This window comes from Colobus angolensis, unplaced genomic scaffold, assembly GCF_000951035.1.
Source record: "Colobus angolensis palliatus isolate OR3802 unplaced genomic scaffold, Cang.pa_1.0 Scaffold28, whole genome shotgun sequence".
NCBI lineage: Eukaryota > Metazoa > Chordata > Mammalia > Primates > Cercopithecidae > Colobus > Colobus angolensis.
In genome coordinates this window covers 4,808,771-4,819,383 of record NW_012116043.1, presented here as the reverse complement: position 1 = coordinate 4,819,383, position 10,613 = coordinate 4,808,771, and the positions used below count along the sequence as shown (strand labels likewise).

The following is a 10,613-nucleotide window of genomic DNA, read 5'->3' as shown; positions in this document are numbered from 1 at the left end:
GATGAATGTTCAAGTGCTATTTCTTTACGGCACCGGGGAACAAGCATTTCAAACACTTTCATGAGAGATTATTTAAAACAGCACTTCTTTAGATGAGGCATGGTGGCTCACACCTATAATCCCAGTACTTTGAGAGGCTACGGTGGAAGGATCACTTGAGCCCAGGATCCAACCTAGGCAACATAGTGAGACCTCATCTCTACAAAAAAAGTTTTTTGTTTTTTTTTTTCACACACCCATTCATTCAATACAAAAAGTATTTTAAAAATTATTCAGGCGTAGTGGCACACGCCTGTAGTTCCAGCCACTAGGGAGGCTGAGGTGGGAGGATTGCTTGAAGGAGGTTGCGACTGTGGTGAGCCAAGATTACATTACTGCACTCCTGCCTGGGTGACAAAATAAGACCCTGTCTCATAAAAATAAAACCACATAAGAATTCAAGGAACCCACATTTTAATACAAATTGTTAATGAAAATAAGCTTTATTACATCAAGTAATAAATACATACAAAGATGCAAACAGTTTTAGTCATTTTCTTCCAGATGTTCTTATCAACTTACAATAAACGCGGAACTGAGATCTACTTACAGTCTTAGTATGAAAATGTTCGGGGGTCCTTGTTAGGTTTGGTGGGTTGCTCTTTCTTCTGTATTTATAACTTGTGCATTTTTAAAAATTGACTTTGAAGCACTAATAGTCATGCAAATGCTTAAGCAAAAAAGAAGTTACATTAAGCAGAACCTACACTGTATGGCAAATGGGAACCGGCTACTAAGTAAAGGGTGCTGTCAGTATGCATTAAAAACAAAATCTCTAGCGTGGTATTAGCTTATGAAAAGGAATAAAGAACACCGTGGGTAACAAATGCATTCAAAAGAGAAGATTAAAGGGAGACAATGGTGTCTTGGAGGCAAACTACAGTTTGCTGTAAGATAACTTTACGTGCATCTTTTAAGTCAATGCTTAAAAAACAAAAAAACCTGGGCAGTTCCTAACTACTTAAAATGCAAATCCTAATTAACAGCAAAATCTTTTCTCAATCTTTGAGACTGTAGGTTCAGAGCCAAGTGAACCATGGGAAGAAAAAACAAACTGTAACCATTTTGAAAACAAGGGTTTCATCTGAACAGGGGAGATGAACTGTAACTTCTCATCTTGTAAAAAGATGGAAATCCTTCAAAACCAACAAGGCAGCTAGGATCTGGCATTCCGTTCCGTTTCTGCTAAGCACTCCCGAACCAGTCCTCTAGCATGAATGATGCCTGAAAGAGAGGCAGAGACCCGAGATCAGCCGGTGCACAGGACCAGCCAGGAGAGCCCATTCAGGAACAGGAAGAGGATCTATCCTTCCACAGCCTGTCCACAAAACCCTCAGACAGAAAGGGAACTGGGGGAACCTATATCCAAGCAACCCTGAAGGATGCTAACAATCCCATCCCCCTAAAGCCCTTCCCTCCTCACCACAACTCTTCACATCTCTCTCAACATTTTTTCCTGCATTCAAAGTGGCACCAGCAAGCTGTCCTTCCATGACACTGTTGGATGAAAGACGTGTCTCCACCCAAATTCTTTTGCTTGACCCACTGTTGAGATTTTTCTCTGGCTTCTTCAGTCTGAATTCTAGAAAGGGCTTGACCAGCGTAAGTAAGCAAGAGAATGGCTCCAGCTACACACATGAGGGCGCAGAGGACTGACTGCTGCCCATGCAGGACCCTGGGTCCACAGGGACATCCCCACAAGACTCTGCAGCTACCTTCTGCCCAATGAATCTTCCCCAGTCTTTTGTCTCTATGGTTTGGTGGTTACCTTTTTTCCTTTCTCCCTCTACTGACCTTCATGAAATATGATCTTTTAATAGACACTGAGGATTCTGTTCCTTCTAATCCATGACTCCCAGAGGCCACTGGGAATGACATCCCACATCATTGCCCCACAAATCTTAGAATCTAACTCGGAGCCTTGGAGAATGTTTTCTGAGGACCAGACAGCAAATATTTTGGGCTCTGCAGGCTACACAGTCTCTGTCACAACTACTACACTCAAATGTTTTTTGAGACAGCATCTTGCTGTCACCCAGGATGGAGTGCAGTGGCCGCAATCACAGTTCACTGCGGCCTCAACCTCCCAGGATCAGGTCACCTGATCACCTCCCGCCTCAGTCTCTGGAGAAGCTGGGACTGCAGGCACACACCACCACGCCTGGCTGTTTTATTACTATTGTAGAGACGGGAGTCTCACTATATTGCTCACGCTGAACTCGGGCTCCCGGATTCAGCCTCCCAAACTGCTGGATTACAGGCGTGCACCACCACACCTAGCCCCACAAACCTTTATTTATGAACACTTAAGTCTGAATTTCATATAACTTTCACACGTCCCAAAATCTTTTTTTTTTTTCAACCATTAAGAACGATGCCTGTCACGGTGGCTCACACCTGTAATCCCAGCACTTTCAGAGGCAAGGGCGGGTTAGCCACTTGAGGTCAGGAGTTTGAGACCAGCCTGGCCAACATGGTAAAACCCCATCTCTACTGAAAATACAAAAATTAGCTGGGCGTGACTGTGGGCACCTATAATCCCAGCTACTCAGGACGCTGAGGCAGGAGAATTGCTTGAACCCAGGAGAAAGGGGTTGCAGTGAGCCAAGATCGCACCACTGCATTCCAGCCTGGGTGACAGAGCGAGACTCCGTCTCAAAAAAAAAAGAAAAAAACACTATTCTTGGCTCTTGGCTCATGGGCTGCAGTTGCCAACCAACCTACAATGCTCCTATGCTCCTAACTCCCTGACCCCTCTATGACACGTTTTCACCCTGCTGTGACATGAGCTTGGTCAGCCTGGGCTTGGCTGTTGGCCAAGGGGTGGCACTGGGTCTTCCTTGTTACTGCAAGACTGGAAGCTTGTACGCATTTGCTGACTTGAAGCAGTCAGTGCCTTTTATGGGCAACTGCAAATCACCTGTTGGACTTTGGGACCCAGCATCTTCTCAGGAATTTCCATTCGGGTAACCAGCACCCCTGCTACCAGAGCGGCCCTGGGACCACCCAACTCTCTGGGCGAGACCAGGGTTGGGCACTGCATCCCTTCCCTAGGCCCTCTTCAATCACACCCTCTAACCCTGCTGGTCCCAACCTAGCTTTGAGATCCGTCAACCTCTTCACAAAGGTTGCATGAACTCCAGAGCAACCCCGCTCGTGGCAGCAGCCTGTCCTCAACTGGCCCTCGTGTCACTGGGGTCACGACTTCAACTACAGCCCCCATTTATCCTACAGATTTACAACCAAAGAATGTTCCTCTTCCAGGCCAGGCATGGTGGCTCACACCTGTAATTCCAGCACTTTGGGAGGCCGAGGTGGGTAGATCACAAGGTCAAGAAATTGAGACCACCCTGGCCAACCAACATGGTGAAACCTGGTCTCTACTAAAAATACAAAAACTAGCTGGGCGTAGTGGCGCACGTCTGTAGTCCCAGCTACTTGGGAGGCTGAGGCAGGAGAATCGCTTGAACCCGGGAGGTGGAGGTTGCAGTGAGCCAAGATTGCGCCACCGCACTCCAGCCTGGGTGACAGAGCAAGACTCCGTCTCAAAAAAAAAAAAAAAAAAAAAATGTTCCCCTCCCAGGTCGCTTCTCCAGCCTTTTTAAGAACCCCAAGTCGGCCGGGCGCGGTGGCTCAAGCCTGTAATCCCAGCACTTTGGGAGGCCGAGACGGGCGGATCACGAGGTCAGGAGATCGAGACCATCCTGGCTAACATGGTGAAACCCCGTCTCTACTAAAAAATACAAAAAACTAGCCAGGCAAGGTGGCGGGCGCCTGTAGTCCCAGCTACTCGGGAGGCTGAGGCAGGGGAATGGCGTGAACCTGGGAGGTGGAGCTTGTAGTGAGCTGAGATCCGGCCACTGCACTCCAGCCTGGGCGACAGAGCAAGACTCTGTCTCAAAAAAAAAACAAAAAGAACCCCAAGTCCCGGGCCAGGCACAGTGGCTCACGCCTGTAATGCCAGCACTTTGAGTGGCCAAGGCAGGTGGATCACCTGAGGTTGGGAGGTCAAGACCAGCCTGACAACATGGAGAAACCCCGTCTCTAATGAAAATACAAAAAATTAGCCGGGCGTGGTGGCACATGCCTGTAATCCCAGCTACTTAGTAGGCTGAGGCAGGAGAATCGCTTGAACCCGGGCAGAGGTTGCGGTGAGCCAAGATTGCACCACTGCACTGCAGCCTGGGCAACAAAAGTAAAACTCCATCTCCCAAAAAAAAAAAAAAAAAAAAGGCAGCAGTCTCCCTCATCTTGAATGAGTTCATGGGCTATGGCTCCGCTGCACTATCGCCTTCTAAAATAGAAATCCTGCTCTCCCTCCATTCCCTTTTTATTTCAGGAGATAGCAATCTATTTAACCTCCTTTCAAAATCAGCCGGGCAGTCACACCTTAACATGAGTTCCCTTGTGCTCTGTCATCTCCTGCCTGCCCTCCCTCTCCAGTCATTAAAGAACAAAGTGCTCTCAGCCTCCCTCCCCAGACCCACACACTTCCTTGGGTCTCACTCCAAAGAGGTGACAGCAGAGGGCAGTGCAGGCACCAAAGAATCCTGAGCTTGGCTTCCCTAGGACCAGTGTCGGCCAACAGGAGCAGACCAGGCAGGAGGCAGGAGGGAGAGCGGTGGCAGCCAGGACAGGGGGGTGGGGGGGTGGTTTGAACACACCCTTGAAAGCCAGCAGACCCCCTGGCAGCACACAGGGTAAGAAGGGCTCCCTGGCTGGGCTGCCCTTCCCGGAAGACCCCTCTGAAGGCATCCAGCCCCCCAGGCCCCTCGCCACCAGACCCACCACCCGCCTGAGGCCTCCACAGCAGACAGCAACTCTGTGACAAAACAGGAGCTCCGATGAATGAGCCCCATCCCCAGCCCAGCCTCCCACGTTTTCCCCAAGTCTTTCCAGAGTTAAAGGCCTAGCACTGTGGCCACCGGCAGGGCAGCGGGGCCGGGCTTACCGCGCTTCAGTCTCTCCATGGCACTCTTGCTCCCCGCGTACGTGGGTCTGATCTCCTTCCCCAGCTCTTCAATGATGGCCAGCAGCTCGGCGTATTTGCTTTGGGGCACTTGGCTGTTCCCAGTTCCCTAGAATCAGAAAGAAATTGGTTCAGCAAAATTAGCTGGGCATGGTGGTGGGCGCCTGTAGTCCCAGTTACTCAGGAGGCTGAGGCAGGAGAACTGCTTGGACCGGACCCACGAGGCAGAGGTTGCAGTGAGCCAAGATCGCTCCACTGCACTCCAGCCTGGGCAACAGAGCAAGACTCCATCTCAACATCTCAAAAAAAAAAAAAAAAAGGGTTCAGCCGCCTGACCCCAAGGCCACAGGCAGGTGGGTGGAGGGGCCCCTGGGCCGGTCAGAGGAGGGAACGCAGTCTAGCCTTAGACTCCTGGGGTAGCCACCTCAGCTGGGCCAAGGCACGTCCCATTCTAGGGGACAACTCCAGGTTAGGGGGATGGTCCTCACCCTCCTATCCTCACACACTCAGGAAGACCACCAGTCGCCTCCAGGAAGCAAGTGTATCATCTCCAATGAACACAACAGGGGAACCAGCTCATCTTGGCACAAAAGAGTCCAAACAGCATTTCCCAGGATGCAGATGAGTAGGAGGGCACATCCCAGGTGCTTAGCCTCCAAGCCAGTGGGGAGACAGAGGCCACACCTGGGCCACCAGGACCACAGCCATCGGCCCTGGCCCCGCCAGAGCCTGAAATGCATTCCCTTCTCTCATCCTCCCACCAACAGGGCCCACCCCCCAGAAAACCTTTCCTCCCACCACCACTGGAAGCCCCACAGCAAGCACCCCGATCAGCGAGGCTGGGCTCCCAGCAAGCCCGCAAGCCCAGACCACCTCCCCTTGGCTGCCTCCTCCCAGAGCTGCGCCAGCTCCCTGGGCAAGGTCTTCGCCTCCTCCCTCCTCCACCGCCGCCTCTGTCCCCTGGCCTTGCGCTCTGTCCTCCTGTCCTCATCTTGGTCCAGCTGCTCTGCTTCCCCACGGCACTGCCTCCAGGCCTCACGGGCCTCCCGCCTGTCCCGGCGCCGCCGTCGCATGGCCAGAATGTGGCACTGCCACTCCCGGCTGCGCCTCTGCCTGGCCTCCCGCAGCCACCGCTTCTTCAGCTGGTCCCGCTCACGGGCCCGCACCTGCTTCTCCTCCTGGGGCAGGACGGCCTGGCGGCGCATGGCCGGGGAGCCGCCCACTCAGCAAGGAACAGGCTCCGTGGCAACCTCAGAACACTGGCACTGGGGCCCAGCCAGGGAGAGCATCTTCCCACTGGGACCTTCGACAGGACGGCTCATCCCTTGGAGATGTGGGGTGCAGCCGACATAGTGGCTACCCCATTCCTGCTGTTCCCCAGCCTGGGCTGGAGGTACTAGGATCACCCTTGGGCTGATGAGGAGCCCAGGTCTTGGGCAGTTACCAAGTGGAGGTCACAGTCTGGAAAGTGGTGGAACCAGGGAGCGGCCTAGCCTGGGCCACACTCTCAAACACTGGCCCTCGACAAGAGGCAACTTGGCTCTCGAGACAAGGCCACCTCCTCTCTGCTGGGCCCACGCCCATGGAAAGCAAGTGGGAACCGGCCGTCTTCCGTCCCAGCTTGGAGAGCCAGGGTCAAGGTCAGGCCTCACTTGCCCAGGAAAGAGGAGTGAGGAGACCATCAGAGGAGCGTGTGCGGTGGGGGCCTTAGTGCAGCTCGGGCTGCTGCCCCTTCCTGGTGCTCTCCTGTCCACTCCACCTCACACGTCCCCGCGAAGCACAGTCCCCAGTGCCCTCCATTCTTTTTTTTTTTTTTTTTTTTTGAGACGGAGTCTCGCTCTGTCGCCCAGGCTGGAGTGCAAGTGCAGTGGCCGGATCTCAGCTCACTGCAAGCTCCGCCTCCCGGGTTTACGCCATTCTCCTGCCTCAGCCTCCCGAGTAGCTGGGACTACAGGCGCCCGCCACCTCGCCCGGCTAGTTTTTTGTATTTTTTTAGTAGAGACGGGCTTTCGCCGTGTTAGCCAGGATGGTCTCGATCTCCTGACCTCGTGATCCGCCCGTCTCGGCCTCCCAAAGTGCTGGGATTACAGGCTTGAGCCACTGCGCCCGGCCCCCTCCATTGTGATGTGTTCTGAGCCGGAGCCCAGTCAGGGCCTTGGGCTGAGAAAGCTCCGTCCCATACTTTCTGCTCCTTCGTCTCTTCCACCAGCTTCTCTCCTCTGATGGTGGGGAGCATGTCTCCTCCCCAGCCCTCCCACCATGCCATCACCCCCACTGCCATACCTGGGTGTAGCCTAGGGATGGTGGCCCGTAGTCACTGAGCAGCTGGCGGTACTGTGAAGACGCCATGCTGGTGGAAGGAGAGTGGACACTCCCAGCTGTGGGGTGGGGAGAGAGAGGCCAGGAGTCAGCTCAGCCAGTTGTACCAAGGCAAGGACTCCAGGTCCTGCAATGGCCCTTGCCCAGGACCCACACCACCAACTGTAGCAGGATAGAGAACCCTGCTCTCCACCTCCAGTCTGACCAGCGTAGAAGACGGATCATGAAATGTAGCTACAAGGCACTCGGCCATCCCCAGCTCTGCAGCAGCTGCTGGTCCTCACAGAGCTCCATCCCGTCCAACCAGAACCTTCCAAGCAGCAGGGCTGCTCCCAAAGATAAAATCACTGCCACTCCTGGCCTCATCCCTGCCCATCCCCTCTCCCTGTGTCCTGGTCCCCAGAGGCTGAGAAGCTAGAGGCCACATCACACAAGAGCCCGCTGCCACGGAGGCTGGTCCGAACCAGGCTGAGCTTCTGAGCCTCTTTGCTCCTGTGTGCCCAAATTTCTGCTGTGCTCAATGGCGGGGAAGATGGGAAGGCCTTAGAGTGTTTGAGACCCAACCCTGGCTGGAGACAGGCATGCAGGACATCAAATGAGGAATCTAGAGAACACCACGGCCTCTGTGTGCCCCAGATAAAGCCCCTCAACCTCTCTGTGCCTGTCTCCCCCTCCCCAAAGAGGGGACCAGACTCTTGGCAGTCTATGCCCCAAGGGCTCTGCATTCCAAGAGAGGAAGGTTGAGGCCCCACATATGGGATGCAACATTGGGGCCTGTCCACGGCTGCAGTCAGTGACCAAGCAGGGCCCAGCCCAGAACGCAGCCTCCTGGATCTGGGAGGGGAGTCTGTGGCTGGGAGCACGCAGCCCGCAATGGCGTCCCAGTGGCCATTAGCGGGTAAAGGATATCCTGCAGAATGACAAACAGCGGTAACCATGGAGAATTTACCTAGTCCTCCTCGGCAGCTGCCCGCCTGCCGCCCCCAGAGCCACACGGTCTCTCTCTCACACACACAGCGGGTGCTGCAGACTTGGCCTCAGGGACGGACAGCTGGTGCCAGGCTGGCCAAACCCACCAGCTGCTCGCTTGGTGTGGGTGAGGGGAGGGGCAGAGGAGGAAGGAAGTTCAGGGCCTCAGGCTGGGGGAGCCAGGAGGAGCCCTGGAGAACCCTGGCTCCAGGCCCCTCTATTTAGAGACATGGACCTGAGGGAGTTGCCCCAGGGCACACAGCATAGCACCTGCCCCTCCATGCAGGGAGCCAGCTACCTCAGCACCTGCCCCTCCATCCCGGAGCGTCTGGGAGCGGGGACAGTCCCAAGTTGTCTCCCTGAGTCTCAGGCCAGCCCTGGATGCCGCCACTGCAGCCCAGGGTTATGCTCCAGCTTGGGCTGGACCTGGAAACGTGGACTTGGATCCTGAACTGGGCAGAGCACCGTGCCACTCCGAGCCTCAGTTTCCATGCCTCCCACGTGGGGATGACGAGACACGTGTGCTACAGGGACCGGCTGCTTGGGATGGGGAAGCACTACGCCCACGACATCCGGCACGTCCACGGCCACTGCAGGAATTGGGCAGGGAGATGTCCCCCAGCGCCCCCTCACCACATCAGCTAAACCCCAGTTTCCTGAGCTTCTGATGTGGCAGCAAGCGTGGCATGGGGAACACAGGCTCTGCTGGCAGAGACCTGGGTTTCGATCCTGGTAGCTACACCTCTCTGGCCTCGAGGGCCAGTCTCTGGGAGGGACCATCGAGCACAGCACCCTGGGCGTTTGCAAGATCCCAGCACCCTGGCAGGTGGGGCGCTAGCCACTTCCCACGCACCCTCAAATCAACTCGATGTGCCCACGTCCTCTTCCCCAACTGCTTTGCCCACTGCTCCTCACCTCTCATTTTCTGTCCTCCCCACTGGACTTGGCGCCAGCCCCAGCTGTGCCACTCCTGGCTGTGTGACCTCAGACAGGCCCCCAGCCCTCCAGTCCTCAGTTTCTCCATTTGTAGAGGCAATGTTTCCCAAGAGAAAGTCTACGGGCTCCAGACCCTACTATTTGATGATACTAGGGTTAGGTTTTGCGGGGCTGAGAGGAAGGAGGAATGAGAAATTGTCCCATTTTGGCTGGGGGGACGAGGAGCAATAGCTCGGTGACTCCAATGCTCTGTCCAGGCCAGTCCCTTGTTCTGGGTTGGGTAGGGGGTGTCTAGTCCTGGAGAGAGATGGCGGAAATGCCCCGAGTTCCACTCATGGTCACTCCTTCCTGCAGACACAGGGACCGGGACACAGGGACCACGTCAGCGCAAGCCGTCTCGGCGCATCTCAGACAATGAGCGCAGTGTGCAGGAGCGAGGGGTTGGCAGAGGCCAGGAAGCTCCTGGGGCCAGGCGCGGCTCCCCGCCCCCACGCCAGACAAAGAGCGCCGGGGCCTGGGGAGCTGGCGGCCTTCCCGCCACTTGGGGCGCCTGGGGGGCTCTGGGGCGGGGGAGGCGGGGGCTTTGTCTAACTCCGCCACTGCCACCACCGGCCAGGCCGCGGCTTGGCAACCCGTGAGCAGGAGGCAGGGCTGCAGGGCGTGAGGGATGATGACAAGGAAGCCGGAGGAGCAGCGGCGGCAGCGGAGAGTCCATCTTGGATGCAAATGGCAGGAGGGGAGCTGAGGTTCTGCAAAAGGGTCCATGGGGGAGAGGGAGGGGCACCAAAAAGCCCAGATCTGGGGATCTCGGAACTTCTGAAATTCTCCACAGGATAAAGAAAAGAAAAGCTGAATACAGGTGCGGCCAGCTCAGAACAGGACTTCAGGGGTCCCCGTGAGTGCCGCTGTCCCTGTGACCCCAAACCCCGAAGGTCCCAGTTTAGGGCCCCGGGCCCAATGACACCAGGGCAAGCCTGAGCTGTCAGCCTTGCCCAGGCTGGCAACACCAGCCCCTGCCCTCCCCACAGGCCAGAGGAAGAACGCTGCTGGCAGTCCTACCTGGCAACAAAGCCCGTCTTTGTAAGGTCTGCGGACCCCAGAGGAGGTGAGAATGTTTGAGAAGAAAACAGTGGCTGTTTGCTCTTGGACTCCAAGCCCACAAGTGAGCAATTCAACTCTCCCTCAGCACCCTGACGCTTAACCCTTTCCTGCTCCTACACCTCAGTGTCCAAGGTTTTTTTTAAGTATCGTTTTTATGGGTCCTACTTCGGATGTGGGAGGTTTATGAAGTCTACGTTTGCAAACAAGGCCCAAAACTCGAGCAGGAGAGCCAGCGTGGCACCGGTGACCAACGGGGCCACTCCTTTCCCTCCGAGTCCTT

General features: G+C 55.4%; 1 protein-coding gene across 4 annotated transcripts in view; it reads right to left on the bottom strand.

Moving 5' to 3' along the window:
• Positions 1-436: 436 nt before the first annotated feature.
• The window catches only part of CDK2AP1 (cyclin-dependent kinase 2 associated protein 1), a 12,027-nt gene continuing 1,850 nt past the window's right edge, over positions 437-10,613 (bottom strand). The window contains exons 1-4 of one of the 4 annotated variants that reach the window (XM_011948450.1): positions 10,292-10,389; positions 7,292-7,386; positions 4,991-5,117; positions 437-1,263 (exon numbers count right to left, since the gene is read on the bottom strand). In XM_011948450.1, the coding sequence (XP_011803840.1) occupies positions 1,196-1,263; positions 4,991-5,117; positions 7,292-7,357 (261 nt within the window). In that variant the 5' untranslated portion in view covers positions 7,358-7,386; positions 10,292-10,389 and the 3' untranslated portion in view covers positions 437-1,195. Of the gene's footprint in view, positions 1,264-4,990; positions 5,118-7,291; positions 7,387-8,276; positions 8,393-9,211; positions 9,743-10,291; positions 10,390-10,613 lie in introns of those variants that run through there. The other 3 variants (XM_011948448.1, XM_011948451.1, XM_011948449.1) reach the window with 3 other exon arrangements.